Here is a 16,099-nt window from a genome sequence, read left to right as displayed (position 1 = left end):
TTTTTAGAGTCCTAAAAGTTGTGTCCAAGAGTTTCAATATTTCCGACACGGTGCTTAAAACCAAATCAAACATGTGGAATCAATGTAATTAAATACAAATTCAATATGTATATAATGTAAATGTCAGTACAGTTTATTAAGCCTTAAATGACACATTTGTAATCTTTGCCATATCTGCTATCCATCCCATGTGAGTTAATGAGACATAACACATATGGTTGGTAATGTTAATGTAAGTTTCCAGGGAATTATCGTAAGCGATTACCTCGCTAAGGGACTAAAACAAGCCTGTGTGTGTGTGTGTGTGTGTGTGTGTGTGTGTGTGTGTGTGTGTGTGTGTGTGTGTGTGTGTGTGTCTATCTGTTCCTCTTACCTTCATGCATGAACTGGTGTGCTAACGAAGCCAACAGCGTGTCCTCTTTTCTCTCTCTGACCATTTCTCTTTGAGTATGCCCCCCCCCCCCCCCCCCCCTCCTCCCCCCTTCCTGTGGCCCCAGCATGTGCTGGACGGCGGGGGCCGGCAGGATCTTCCTTGCTTTTCTGTATCATTGAAAATCGACCGGCTCGGGTGGAAAGGCAGAGCGAATGCTACGCTGCCGCTGCAGCTGCTCCCGGCCATGGCAACTGGGGCAGAAAATCTGACTTATCGCTTTGTCATAATCAGCAAAAGGATCCGGCGGTTTCACATCTCCCTGACCCTCTGTGTGGCTTTGGAGTCTAACAACAGAGCAGCATGGAGCACCAGTGGTGGCTTGGAGAGAATGTTTTCATACACTTTCACAAACCCGCTCTAGTCTGTGCAGTCGCTATAGTCTGGAAAGAAGATATGAACTATGAGACAAACAAGTGACTTTTGTTCCATCCTCCAGATCTTGTTATTGTGGGTTACACTTCCAGAGTCCGAGACCAGAGAAGTAGCTACTAATCTGCATTAAAACACACAACCTGCACACAAGTAAACACTGTTGTTGAAACACCGGACTCTCAAGGTGAAGAAAAAAAAAAAAAAAAAGAAACTTCCCAACTTTTTAATAAATGATAAAAACGTAAAAAAGTATAAAAAGGAGGGACAGGAGGAGTTTAGGGAAGGATAATAAGGTGACATAGAATCAGTAGGACAAATGACAGCAGCTGAAGTCCCAGGTATTAGCTGGTGCAGTAGGGATTCAATGTCAGCTTTCTCTAAATCTTCCAGTGTGAAATTTAGCTGATTATGCTCATACTGCAATGGATCCAGTCTCAAAGTCATCAGGCTAATGCACCACAACACTGTCTTACCAGTACGTCTATTTCAGCGAGCACACTCTCACATTTACCTTTCTATTTCATCAAAAGACTTTTTGATTTTTATATATTTATTCTTAAGTACCTGACCTACAACCTCAAAAAGGGTAGTCAAGCTTCTTCGTATGTCACTCCCAAACAGAATGAGTGACTTCAGACACTTCCAGTAGTCAGAGGAGTCAGCCTTCAATTAATAGTAATCCTAATTCTATATTCAAGGTGGCCTCTGTTTCCTGGGTCTGACGGGTTCAAACTGAGTGCAAAATAAATGCAATAGAACACAGTCGTGGACTCGGCCGCGGGCGAATGCTCCTATTGTTGTTTACCTTTCTGTTCGGAGTGAAAAGGTCACTGAACACACACCGGAGCGTGACTGTTAAACAGTTGCTGGAACAACAGCAGTTTGATGAAGAGCGCAGGGACATTTGTAGTTTGTTTTCACACATATGCACAGTGTGTGTGTGTGTGTGTGTGTGTGTGTGCGTGTGTGTATCCAGGCAGTCATGCCTTTATGTTGTTGCATTAAGCATCAGCCGGTTGAAGTTACCTGAAAGGCCAGCTGCAGCTCTACAGTGACTGAGTAATCCAACAACATAAAACATTGCATTAGGTCACCACACATCCACATTCTTAGACATAAACAATGCACTCATTCAATGCAAAAAAGAGACAACAATGGACTCCATGGTGCTCTCTGGTTAGTTACTCTTTTTCCTTCTCAAACAGAAAGAAAATATGAATTAAAATGTGGATGACGACTGAAGGTAAACACGTTACAAAGCTCGTGCAAAGCTGGAGAAAGAAAGAACAAGAAGTAAGAAGACCTTTGTCTCCTGCTCCAAAATATGTAGTCGTTTTGACAATTCCGTCAAAAAGATGTCTCTCTTTCATAATTAAAGCACACGTTGCTCTCTCGACCTTAATGTGAACTCATCTCCTTAATTAACAGGGATTGAAAGTGGAATGAGACTAATTACTGAAGTAGTCGGGAATTTTAAAGAGCATCCAGAATGCACATTCACCTCCAGCGTTGGATAAAAAGACTGAAGCAATTTGTGTGCACTGACACAGAAGAGTTTGTTTGGGTGTTAGATAAGCAGGAAGGTCGTGCCTACTTGATGTGTGTGTGTGTGTGTGTGTGTGTGTGTGTGTGTGAGAGACAGATAGGCTAGGTTCCCCCCCTGTGGGCAAGTCTTGGCAATAGCTGAGCGGCGATCAGGTGCCTGAGCAAGACAGCATTTAACGAGACGCTCGAAGCCAACAAAAGCGTCCAAGTGCCATGTGACCTGCAAAGAGGTATGTGTCCATGCTGATGATGGATGAACCATCATCAGCATCTCATGCATTTGTTTGCGTGTTTGTGCGTGGGTGCAGAATGATTCACCTTGCAGTTCTTCTTCCAGCTGCTGTTAGCTGAAAATTAATTACGCGGGGAGAGAGAGAGAGAGAGAGAGAGAGAGAGAGAGAGAGAGAGAGAGAGAGAGAGAGAGAGAGAGAGAGAGAGAGAGAGAGAGAGAGAGAGAGAGTCCATTCCATCTCCTACACTGGCTCGCCTCGAGTTCTTTACGAGTCAACTAACAGCTCATTTGATTGCTTAAATAAATTACACAATTCGAATGAATCTGAGCTGTGTGTTCTCTGCAGAACGCTCTGGCTGTCGGACCTTTGCACCCCCATAAATCCACTCCCATTCTTCTCATAGCAGTAGTGAACCGAACCAGAAGGAGATGCGTATTTCTCAATTTCTCCAACACGGAAACTCTCTGCGAGATCGATAACTAGATCGCCTCATCCGCTCGGCTCGTACAGCAGGTAATTAGATTGATTGTGCCAGAGTAAGTGCTCATCCCCGCCACTTTCGCCTCTTATCAGTGAAAGGTGATAGCTTTGGAATAACAACATATGTAAAATAGAAGCACAACCACTCCCGGTCTTGTGGCCTAATATACCTTGTAGGCTGTATTCAGGGTCCACGCTGCCCACATGATGTGGCAGAATGTATTCTTTCAGTCATCAAGTGTCGTTAGAACGTCGGCATGGATTCAGTTTTTCTGAAAAACATTCTCTGTGAGTTGTCGCCTCGCGACACAGAGCCTCCCTGTGACATTAGGAGATAATGGCATGCCATGGCGTGCGGTGACATATTGCATGATAAGTGTGTGGCTGAATAAATGAAGCATTAAATTGCACTCGGGTGATTTACAGTAATGGTGCAGACTCACTGCCGATAAAACAATGTGATGTGCCTCTGAGAGGAAACGTGCAGGTCCCTGCTTCCTGGAAGATGATCTCAAGTCAGTTCTCATAAACTAAAGTGCCTCACAACATCAATGACCGTTACACTCGTGGCAAACCGCTCCACCCGATCCTTTGCTTATTCACGTTAACTTTTTGATGTGGCACCTTTGATGAAGTTGTCTTTATTAAAGGCTACCTTCCTGTATGTTTCAACCTAGCATCGAGGAGACTTAATAATGGGGACCAGCTCTTTCTTAGTTGGTCCAGTGTTGAGGAGCAGCGCTGCAGCCGGAAGCCACGGAGAAAAAAAAGGTTGAAAAACACTGATTGTCTTCAGTTTTAAGCCCCACTTTTGTTGTGTGGCTTAATGGGTTCACATGTTTCTTAAAGCTATTATTATAAGCCCTTAAGTTATGACCGCACCCATCACTGGTGCTAAATATACACCTGATATTTGAATATATGGATGTACACTGCTCTTATTAAATTACACTCTTTTATATTAGGCAAGCCCTTTCCTCATCTTGTATTATTTTTTGCATTGCCTTGCATTTGACCTACATCCAACTGGCCTTTTATTTAATACTATTTCACACCAATATATCTGTATGTCTGCCTGTCTGTCTGTCTGTCTGTCATAATTTATTAATTTATTTACCTCTGGATGGGATCCGTCCTCCGCAGTCCGCGTCCTCCCTCCATCCTGTAACGGGCCAGCCCTCCTCCGTCCCGCCCTCAGCACCGGTCTCCGCTCCGGCAGCATCCACCTCCGCGCACTGGATCACTTACAAAACGCACCGGGAAAAAAAAGAGGCTGCGGGGAAACAGAACCGGCGACAGAACAAAAATCACACGAGCTGTTGCTGCTCAACATTGTGAAGGCGGACCCGTGTTATATACAAATCCACCGACAGCCGGCTGTCCTTTATTATTTAAACTGGACAGCGCACAGCGGTGGTAACTCCGGAGGTCCCGCTCAGATGTTGAAGCGCACACTGCAGGACTGTGTGCGGACGGTACGATGATTTGATACCCGCTCTGGACACAACCGATCGGTGTCGTAGATGATACGAGGGAGCATGAAGTTTGCGGTCGCGGCGCTGTGGTTGTCCCTCGCTCTCGGGGAGGCTACGATGGAAGGTAAGAATCGGGGGAACACAGTCGTCTTTTAAAACTGTTGAAGCTGAGCTGATCTTGTCTTTCTAAACTAGGGGTAAATTGACTTGAGACACCCGCATACGTTGGTGTTTTTGGTGAGCATAATTTGGGATCGTTGTTGCGTGATCAAAACGCACAGCATGCCCTTTACGGTCCCATTCATCTATAGCAGCGTGACTCGCTGATGTGTTCCATCCTGCCCAATTATTCTTAATTGTGAAATTTTGTTTTATAAACAGGCAGTCATGTTGTTGTACAAATCAAAATGTGACTTCCGCTTGTTAATCGAGCGGGATGCAGCGGGACAACAATGATGGGGTCAGGTGAGAGGAGCACGGTCATTATTTATTAAAGGACGGGAGCGCAGCGCCCCCCCTTGGGATGTAAGACCGACAATGAAACGCATTGAAATGAACGGGAAAATAATTCCCTAAAATAATAAAGCTGCTCAGGTGTTTTTATGGAAAAGTAAAGAATCAGAGAGTGTGTCACTGTGGTGTTATGCTACAGAAAGTCAGTCTTCTCTCTCTCTTTTCTTACTCTCTGTGTGTGTGTGTGTGTGTGTGTGTGTTGCTATCAGTGTATTGTACATCATTTGCATCCCTTTAATCTAGAGATGGAGTGACTCTTGCAGCACATGCTGTGTCTGTGTGCTGGTGACAGGGAGCAGGAGGGAGAATTAATGGCGAGTTGATGAAAACGATTAATTCATCACCATCAGCGACCATTAATCTGTCCCAGACGGCCTCGGTCCAGGGTAACGTTCACGAGGAATCACATTTTAAACGGACACCGAGCTTCTTGCGAGGGCATCATGCCACCTACAGCGGGTTGGCATGCCATGCTATTGATGCCAAATTACAATTTACTTATTTTTAATCCTCACTTCCCTCAAACATCATCACGCAGATATCTCAGATTTTATTTGTCCAGGTTTTCAAATATTGGTCTCCAAACATGTATGGTCGTCAACTCAATAAAGATGAATGGAAAATCACCTTTAAAATGTAAAACACGACATCTCCTTCCTGAAATACTGTCCCAGTTATTCTGGATATATTCCAGATGCCTTGCTGACTACAGTTTCCAGGAACTATTTCTTTTAATTAAAGTAGTGATGAAAACAGCAGGTGTAGGCGTGGGTGTGGTACTATAGCACACATGCGGTCACCTCTGGTCATGTGACGCTGAGTATCTTTGACATCCAATTACTGCGTGTGAACCGACGTGTCTTGCCTATACGCTCATACACACGTACGTGCCTCAAGGGCGTCATGACCGACGGGGGGGTTAACCATTGTGAAAAGTAATTATGAATCCACAAGACCTGCCCTGCGTAACTAGTTTAGCTAGAGATGATTGGTTAAGGTTGGACATGGACCGTGAGTAGTAACAAATCAGGTTATACCGGTACCTCGCAGAGCACGGGGCGCCTGGCCAATCTCAGGGCTCGAGTGCTAAAAGGAAAGCAGTGGGATTCGTATTAACGTCCCCCAGAGATACGTGTCCTGTTGCATTATGGGTAAAGCTGTTGCATTGTGAGCTCAGTTCTCTCTTGATTCCCCTTTTCTCCAAAAGGTCTGGAAGCATCTCATTAGAAATCAATCAATGAGGACTGCATTGAGGAAAGGCACAAACAGAAAGAAAAAAAAATAGCTCCCCTCTGTTTTTCCTCCCATCCTTTTACCCCCCCCCCCACCCCCCCACCCCTCCTCAATGGTATATCCTACTGTGGTTCCACAGTGAGCAGATGGTGGATGGGGCAAGGCGATCGTACCACTGTGTCAGCCATGGGGTGTTTCAGATTGAGGAGATAGCGGGGTGTTTGTTTGAATGCCGGGTTAGCCTGTGTCAATAATCAGCTCGCTGTAGTTTGTCTGTCTTACACACACACACACACACACACACACACACACACACACACACACACACACACACACACACACACACACACACACACACACACACACACACACACAAACAGTGTATGTGTGTGCACTGTCCAAATCAGCCCCATCCCCCCTGTGCGTTGTAATCAATAGTATGCCCTTTACCTGTGCTCAATCAACCCCACCCACACACACACACCCACCCACCCACCCAACCCACACACACACACACACACACACACACACACACCCACCCACCCACCCACCCAACCCACACACACACACCCAACCCACACACACACACACACACACACACACACACACACACACACACACACACACACACACACACACAGAGTCAATCAGGCTCTATCTGAGGGAGGGAGCCGGCTCTTGGAGAGGAATCCATCCCTGTGGTGTTTAACTAGTTTGGCCTCTGTGTGTGTTTGTGTTTTTTGTTGATTTTGATCTTGAGACAAGAGTCGCTTCCTGTAGAGACGGTAGTTAAGAGGACCGATCGTACTGACGGGACATTTCAAGCCCTTACAAACCGCGCTTTACGGGGGATCTGATGCAACGGGAGGTAATCTGAGTCTGAACAGTCTGTGTACTTTAACTTGAGATTTTTAAACACGCCCAACAGGAAACAGGAGTAGACGGAAGACAGGAAATATAAGTGTGCCAATGCACACACACAGCCTTAAGCCATCTTGTTTTCTCGTTTCCTTACATGGCAGCCTGGTCTCCTAAAGATGATGTTGTCTGCGGTCTATGTTTCTAATCCAAGTCCACGGAGGATGGATCAGACAAACACAGACTTTCACCCAGGAGACCACAGTTGCTAAACCACGAACGTTTACTAAACCTAACAAAGTAGTTTTGTAGCGTTTTTGTTTTGTTTCTATTCACAACACTAACCTCATGTTTAGAACTGCAACTGTAATATTCCCTGGAAACATAATTGCAGTTTACTTTTACGGGAATGTTATTTGCAGGAGACAAGGTTGTTGGAACACACACACACACGTTTGTCTTACCGTACTAAATAGTAGAAACTATTGATAAAATACAAACCCAACAATGAAGTGATCCTACTGACAAGTAGTGTCTGTGCATTCAAATCCATTGGGCTACCGGTTCTTTGAAGAAATCCACTGAGAATTAGAGAACAAGATGCAGCAGAACAGACGAGACAACCTGCATCAGGCCCAGTGCTAGCAGGAACGAGAGAGGTTCTGTTCTAACAGACTGAAGGGATAAGTGGGTCGACTGAGTGTGTCGTTCTACTGCAGAGCAGAGTGACATAGACACTCTGTGTGTGTGTGTGTGTGAACAAAATACTTAGAAGACAGAAAAATGAAACTACAACTATACTAAAACAACAAACATGAACTGACCAAACTAATTTGACAGACATTTACACCGTTCCATAGTAACGGGCCATCACATTTTGGAGGGTGTAATACAAACATTTGTGCTTTTTTAGGATGTCCTTCATGCTGTTGTAATAACATATTCAAAAAAAAAAAAAAAATTCTAAAAGCAATCCTAAACCTTGAACCCTTAAGTTCCATCCTTCAAATAGGTCCTTTAAGTGAGAACCAGGAATACAAATGCAAAATTTTGGATAATTAAAGTGTAAATTCAGGGACAGATAAAATAGATTAAGTTAGAATCAACCCCAAAACTAAATATTGAACTAGAGCAGAATATAGTGCATGAAGTGATGTATGCAGCATGTCAGGTGAAAGGGACTTGCTTGCTCAGTTCACAACCTTGTGTTGAGAAACGAGCTGAAATGGGAATTTGCTCTCAACTTGCTATCTGTTTTGCTCTCTGTTCTCATTCCCCTTGCCCCAGTTAACTTCTCCTCCTGTTCCAACCTCTACCCTGCCCCCCCCTCCCCCCCCCCCCCTTGTTCTGTTTCTCTCAGTCACTGAAGGGAATTGCTCCGGGTTCACTCCGTCTCACTCCTTCCCTTATCAGCTCTCTCCAGTCCTCTGCTCCGTTCCCCTTGTTCGAGAGGCTATTGATTCAAACTTCTGCTCTCTGTCTATCAGCCGCCGTCTCTGGCGCAACGCTAACCATTGGCGGTGCCGAATACTGTCCTCTTATTCCCTTAAGTGCTCAGAACTCAGTGTTGATAGAGCTACTGAGAGGGGAGCCTATATGTTGTGCAGCTCTAGTATAAATACCGAAATAATGCTGCGAGCGCCCGGCAAAATGCTGCCGTCATCCGCATCTTTCATGAGTTATAATGCGTAACAGGGAAGCGGTGCAATGCCTTGCTCAAGGACACTTCGACAGGACATATAGCTCCTGCTGTACTTTGAACGGAGTCGAACCAAACTGCATTCAAGTGTGTTTTCTGTACCTGTCTATCTAAGAGACCTGGTATCTCCCAGCTGTCTGCTCTTCACCAGGTGGCTGATGAAGTGAAAGCAGAGTTCCTTCAATGCGCCGTCTCCCGCTCAGAGTGAGCGTCGCTCTTTAACTGACTATTATGTCTCGTGCCTGGCTGCACAAAGCGCTCTGAGCTCAGCTCGTCTCCCCTGGCGATTGTTCTGTCTGAGGCGATCATGTCAGCATGATCATTTTGTCAGCCTTGGGAGCTCAGATGCATTCACTCGGCCATGGCCAGCTGTCAGTCCAGGGTTGACAGTGTGTGTGTGTGTGTGTGTGTGTGTGTGTGTGTGTGTGTGTGTGTGTGTGCGCGCCTGACTCTTAAGCCCTGACTTCATTTTTCCCTCCACTTGCTCCTGAGACTCTTGGGAGGTTCACTTTGTTCATGCACGACTGTGTCTTTGTATGTTCTTCAACATGTAAGAAATAGCTGACATGTATGCACACAGCTTTCTGTGTACATGAATATTACATGCATGCAAAAAAAAAAAAGAGTCAGAGATAGAGTTCTTAAATGTCTTGCTTTGTCCATATTTAGCATGGTTCTGTATGACAATGTCGGTCTGTTGGTTGATCAGTCAGTTCACCACTTTGGTCCAGACTCAGGGTGGGTGGTAAAGACCGTAATTGCAAAATCCATGTCGTTTGGCAACGACATGGATTTTGCAATTACGGTCTTTACCTGATACACACACACACACACACACACACACACACACAAGGACGAAGGCGATACAGCATCCGATGAACTATGTCCCTCCCACACTGCTGTCTATGGTTACGTACGAGCCGCCGCTGTTCCGTTGCGTCGCAGAATCCCATGCTTTTCATTTCGTCAGAGCAGCCTTTGAAAGAAACAAAAAAAAACAACAGTAAATATGTGAGAAAACAACACAATTTTTCCAATTATTCTATTTGCTGAGATCCAGGTTGTAGACAATTCCCTCACAGCTGAAAACAACAGCATGGCAGCTGCTACTGACTGCAGGCTACTCTAAAAACACATATATGTCTAAACTATTTATCATTCATATTTAGATCCAACAAACGCATCCGTATTTCATGTTTTGATATATGTTCCTTAGACTATTTTAACAGATATTCACGGTACCCAGAGGATGAACCCTAACAACGTTGGCGATCCTCTGATCCTCTAGCACACACACACACACACACACACACACACACACACACACACACACACACACACACACACACACACACACACACACGGGGTTGACATTTGTGGTTTTAAGCAAAATGTCTTGACAATTTGTAACAACTTGACAGCATCAGAATAATCTACAAATGTCAGCACTACTTATAATCACATCCATCTCTATATTCTCATGAACAACACGATGTTCTCCTTCTTCTCCATGTCGTCTTCATCTCTGTTTTCTTCTCTGGCTCCTTCCAGCGCAGGAAGACTTTGTGTCGCTGGCCGAGATGGAGGATTCCTTGTTGAGGAACCTTTTCAGGGGTTACCAGAAGTGGGTGCGGCCCGTCCATCACTCGAACGACACCATCACAGTGTGCTTTGGACTCAAGATCTCACAGCTGGTTGATGTGGTGAGGAAACAACACCGGGATGTACGCAAACACACAGGAGGCTCTGTCTGGCAGAACGATGAATGCATTCTCATGTCCCGTTTACCTGCATGAACCTTTGTGGAATTTCTCCCGATCAAAGTTCTCCGTTTCCACTCTGCGGTCGTCTTTAAGGCCAGTTTGTGCTGTTGAGGTTCCTGTAATTAAAGTAGATGAGAAAGGGAGTAAGTGCGTAGGAAATAGATAACGAAGTGAAAGTGAATTTGTTGTGGATTCTCAGCAAAGTGAAATATGTAAGTGTGGAGATTTTGCTTCTCCATCTCATTCGTAGGCAGCCTTTGAGATTACTTTACATTTTAGCACAATTGACAGACGCAGAACGAACGAAGGGAAATCAATATATAGGCTGACCTTTGACAAGACAAAGACAAATAAGACAGAATGCTGAGGACATGACCTCATTTCCCCGAATGGTAGCTCTGGCTCATGCCATACATTATGTGTCATATTAATATTAGATAGATGGGGGTATTTTAAACTGATTCAGCAGTGATCACATCCTGAGCTCCCTTGAGCAAAGTAGAACCAGACATTGAGGCTCTCGTGCTTCCAGGAGATTAACGCAGCAAACAGCCTCTGTGTGTACCTGTTAAAGGAAGCTCCCCGCATACAAAATAATGAAATTTGCTTTATGTAACATGGTTAATAAAATCCTGTTACAGTCTTCTCCGGGTAGAATGGTTATCTTTTTTTTTTTGTAATGAGAGAGGAACAGAAGGGAGGAAGTGAAACTCACCATCACTAAGACTCATAAGAATAAGCAGAACGAGTTATTGAAGAGTCATGGGACGTTATAGAAAGAAGTCCGTTCAAAAATGTGGTTCAAAGACGGCTCGTCGTCGGGTTAGGACGGGACAGGAAGTTACTATTTTAGGCAGGTTAGGAGTGTGAGAGGTGGAACGAGGTGGCGATGAAGTGAGGTCAACTTACACCGAGGACAAACGTGAGTACGTAAACAAGGAGGCGGAGGAGCTGATGGATTTAAATGGGCAATAAAATGGGAAAATAAAAAAGGTGAAAGGTTAAAGGAGTGGTCCAAAGTAATCGTTCATAGTAGCAGAGGAAGTAATGAGGCCATCAGGCTGAGAGGAACCAGATTGCATTTATTATTTAGACAAGGGCGCGCGCACACACACACACACGCACACACACACACACACACACACACATACACACACACACACACACATGCACAAAGCTGCTCCCACAACTCCACAGAGGGTCACATTCTGCCATGCAAAATTAAAATTTAGAAGAGTGCCATCTTGTGGTGTTCTAGCTAAATTATTGTGATTTAATAAAACAAAAAACCCCACCTCAGATCCATTTTTATTCAGAGTAGATGGATATGCAATCAGGTTTGTCTCAGCGCCTCTCAAACTATTTCAGTCTATTCCATAGATGTTCTATCTTCTGTAGTTTAACATTTAAAATCTTCTGTTTATGTTTCTGCGAGGCCTTCACTGTACAGAAACTCAACAAGTTTCGTTGAAAACCTTTCTGACTTCCAGAAATTAAATGACTGTCTTGTCACTCCTCTCCATGCCTTTCTCTTCATTTATTTCTGTACTTTGGTCGATGAGTATCTTTTGCTTCTCTCGCTCATTAAACTCTGTAGATGTAGCCTGAAGCAAGGCGCTTCCCCCCTCAAGCTGTTGCAGTGTGCTTTTCCCAAGCAAGAGAAGCAATTATCCCATTTATATTCCAGTTTCACCAGGTTTAACTTCTTTTTGTCATCCCACTCAACCTTTTGTTTCCAGATTCTGGTGTGCTCCTCACCTTCTCATTAGCCTCTCAGATCTTTCAAAGGTGTATAAATAGTGAACAAAGCTTCTTCATTGTCTTCCTGCAGGATGAAAAGAATCAACTGATGACTACAAATGTCTGGCTCTGGCAGGTAAACGTCAACGCGACCATCTCCAAAACTGGATATTTAAATATGTTAGGTGCTATTTTAACATGTGTGAATTTGTTAAGTGTGCAGAATGTTAGGTTCTCCGTGATTGGAGAGGATAGGCCACAAGAACACTGGAATAAAAAAAAAACCATAGTTTCCATTTGCTTTGTGCCGTTAACAGTCTGGTGCTGAAATGAAAAAGCTGCACTTAAAGACTTCTTAAGTCTAAATGTGTCAAATGATGTTACTTATCATGCAGTGTTATTCATTTATTTAAAGGAGTGGGTTGACGTGAAGCTGAAGTGGAACCCAGATGACTATGGGGGCATTACCTCCATCAGAGTGCCTTCAGAGACTATTTGGCTGCCTGATATCGTCCTGTATGAAAAGTGAGTTATGCAGCACTCTGCGCACATCAGTAGCACATCCCGAGGCGCTTCCTGATGACTCTGATGCATTTACATCAATTTCCCTTTTCCTTGTTGATGTCCTTTCAACATCTTACCAGGGGTGTAAACATAGACGGTGCAGGCAGTGAGGTTGCACTGGGGCCTGTGGGGTGAGGGGGCCCACAGAGAGAGAGCGGGCCCTCCAGCAATGTGACGAGTGAAGGATGGGCTTTTAAAACCCTCTCAAAAAGCTATTCAATTGAGTGAATAATTACACATTTTGGGGATATTTTTGTCATGTACTGATGATGATTTCTGGGTAATATGTATGTCATCATTGTGCCATGTCTAGTCTCTTTGATCTTAGATCATATTTTTATCAAACAATACGATGGTGTGTGTGTGTTAATGTTCCTTACCACCTTATGTCTTCCTCGTCTTCTCCCAGTGCGGACGGTCGCTTCGAGGGTTCCCTGATGACCAAAGCCATTGTGCGTTGGGACGGGACCATAACATGGACTCCACCGGCCAGCTACAAGTCCTCCTGCACCATGGACGTCACCTTCTTCCCCTTCGACCGTCAGAACTGCTCCATGAAGTTCGGCTCCTGGACGTACGATGGAAACATGGTGGACCTGGTCCTGGTGGATCACTACGTGGACCGTAAAGACTTCTTCGATAACGGGGAGTGGGAGATCCTGAATGCGACAGGACAAAGGGGAAGCAGGAGGGATGAGGTGTACTGGTACCCGTTTCTCACCTACTCCTTCATCCTCAAGAGATTGCCTTTGTTCTACACCCTCTTTCTCATCATCCCGTGCCTCGGCCTGTCCTTTCTAACTGTGCTGGTGTTTTATCTGCCATCCGACGAAGGAGAGAAACTGTCGCTTTCCACATCTGTGCTGGTGTCGCTCACTGTGTTCCTCCTTGTCATAGAAGAAATCATCCCTTCGTCTTCAAAGGTGGGTCTCCTCTGGGGGTTTACATCTAAGCCTAATGTTCCCATTAAAGTTTCTACTGGGCTTTCACTTTTTCAATCTTTCTTACTTTTTCCTGTGTTCAGTTATCTTAATTGTAATCTTAATTGCATTATGTCCGGATCACAACCACAGCCCTCTCAATTACCTGCAGCTTAAACTGCATGTCAACTCAATTACTGCAAGAAGCTCCAGACGTCCGATACATCTTGATCCAATACAGAAGCCTACGGAGCTCCAAAATATACAGTGACTGCATCCAAAATCACTGACTTTTCCAGACCACCATTATCAACTGTGCCATATTCGTTGTCCAGTATTATTTTATACAAAATCATCCTAAAATTCAACATGAAAAAGTGCTGAACAAGCAATAGACTGTCAAAGCCTCAACAGCTATCATGCATTGTGGGTAATTCTGTAAAGGACATATTTCTGTTTTCTTAGTCTTAGTGAATGAGTGTAATTTATGTTAATAACAAAACCTCTAGAAGCTAATCGACATTACTTACTTCCTGCCGAAATAACACATATTTCAAACAGTCAGCTGTTAAACTGATTCCTTTACAATGTGTTGGTCCCCAGGTGATCCCACTGATTGGAGAATACCTGCTCTTCATCATGATCTTCGTCACTTTCTCCATCATCGTCACCGTCTTTGTCATTAACGTCCACCATCGTTCCTCTGCCACCTACCACCCCATGGCCCCCTGGGTAAAGAGCCTGTTCCTCCAGAGGCTGCCCAGGCTGCTGTGTATGAGGGGGCACACTGACAGGTAACGTAGGAGCAACTGAACGATTCAACATGTTGAGAAAGATGCTAATTTGCTTTCTGTTCAAGAAGAGTTAGAGGAGAAGATTAGCTTAGCTTAGCTTAGCATAACTATCAGACAAGGAAGTGACTGGCCCTGGTCCAAGAAATACAGCCTTTCTGAAAAAGCAAATTGTCGTTGTAAGACTTTTATTTCTGTTTGGGTAAAACAAACAAGATCTAATTTGCTACTTAGCAACATTTTGTTACCTTTGGACAGAGCCAGGCTAGCTGATACGCCTGTTTCCAGTCTTTATTCTATGCTAAGCTAACAGAGGTCCTGGTGGCAGCTTCATATATTTAGCATGCAGACATGAGAGCGGTATCAATTTAACTCTCGGCAAGAAAGCAAATATATATATATATTTCCAAAAATGTTGGAAGTCTTCCTTTAATATCTGCCAATTAGAAGACAAATGTGCAAAAAAATAAAAAAAATAAAACAGTTAGTGTCAATTACCTCAGATACCACTTTGCCGATATGGAGATGCGCAGCCCGGAGCTGAAGACCCGCAAAGGTGTGGGGAGGAGGGGAGCTCCTGGCCACGGCGGCGGTCAGCAGAGAGGACCCCTCGCAGGCAAGGAGGACGAGAACCAAGCCTGGCTGGCCATGCTGGAGAAAGCCACAAACTCAGTTCGCTACATCAGCCGTCACATCAAGAAGGAGCATTTCATACGAGAGGTGTGTGGGCGAACGTGGGAACGCAGTCTGTTGTTTTACGTTCTCTTCTAGTTTGAATGCCTCTGTGCCGGCGACAGCCACGGCCTGAGGCCTTATGTGGTTTTTTTTTTTTCGGGTTTTCCGTCTGTGTGTCCCGTTTCTGTGAACACAATATTTCAGGAACACCTGGAGGGAATTTCTTCAAATATTTCACAAAACTGATTAGAATTTAAACAAAGGTCAAAGGTCCCGGTTTTGGACATTTCATATACTAATTTTGACAATGTTATACAAATGTTTGATGGAATGAAATGATGAATTGATGACATTTGAGAGGTGGAGGAGTAATTCTAGTTCATACTGTTACAGTTTATTATCTGTTAAATTAATCTGATTTGCTCAAAAATGGCACAAAGTAGTTCTTGTGTCCTTAATGAAGAAATTAAGAATGTTATCAATCTGCATGAGGTTGACACAGATTCACACCTGTGAACCTTTCTTTTTCTCTCTCTCTCTCTCTCTCTCTCTCTCTCTCATATTCAGGTTGTTCAAGACTGGAAGTTCGTGGCTCAGGTGTTAGACAGGATTTTCTTGTGGGCTTTCCTCACAGTGGCAATACTGGGAACTGTCCTAATCTTCACCCCTGCTCTGCAAATGTACTACAGCACACCTTGATGAGCACACACACACACACACACACACACACACACACACACACACACACACACACACACACACACACACACACACACACACACACACACACACACACACAGACTCA

The 16,099-nt window shown here is 44.4% G+C and overlaps 1 protein-coding gene across 1 annotated transcript; it reads left to right on the top strand.

Moving 5' to 3' along the window:
• The first annotated feature begins 4,290 nt into the window (after positions 1-4,290).
• Positions 4,291-16,099, top strand: LOC137886442 (neuronal acetylcholine receptor subunit non-alpha-3-like). Its single transcript, XM_068728889.1, has 8 exons — positions 4,291-4,662; positions 10,393-10,544; positions 12,436-12,480; positions 12,760-12,869; positions 13,318-13,831; positions 14,432-14,622; positions 15,123-15,339; positions 15,862-16,099. The coding sequence occupies exons 1-8, from the start codon at positions 4,587-4,589 to the stop codon at positions 15,991-15,993; spliced, it is 1,437 nt and encodes a 478-aa protein (XP_068584990.1). The 5' UTR covers positions 4,291-4,586; the 3' UTR covers positions 15,994-16,099.

Source organism: Cebidichthys violaceus, unplaced genomic scaffold (assembly GCF_023349555.1).
Source record: "Cebidichthys violaceus isolate CVI_PGR_0920_01 unplaced genomic scaffold, fCebVio1.0.p SCAF_44, whole genome shotgun sequence".
NCBI classification, from domain to species: domain Eukaryota; kingdom Metazoa; phylum Chordata; class Actinopteri; order Perciformes; family Stichaeidae; genus Cebidichthys; species Cebidichthys violaceus.
Note: the sequence above shows the minus strand (reverse complement) of the source record. Positions and strands in the feature narration are given on the sequence as shown.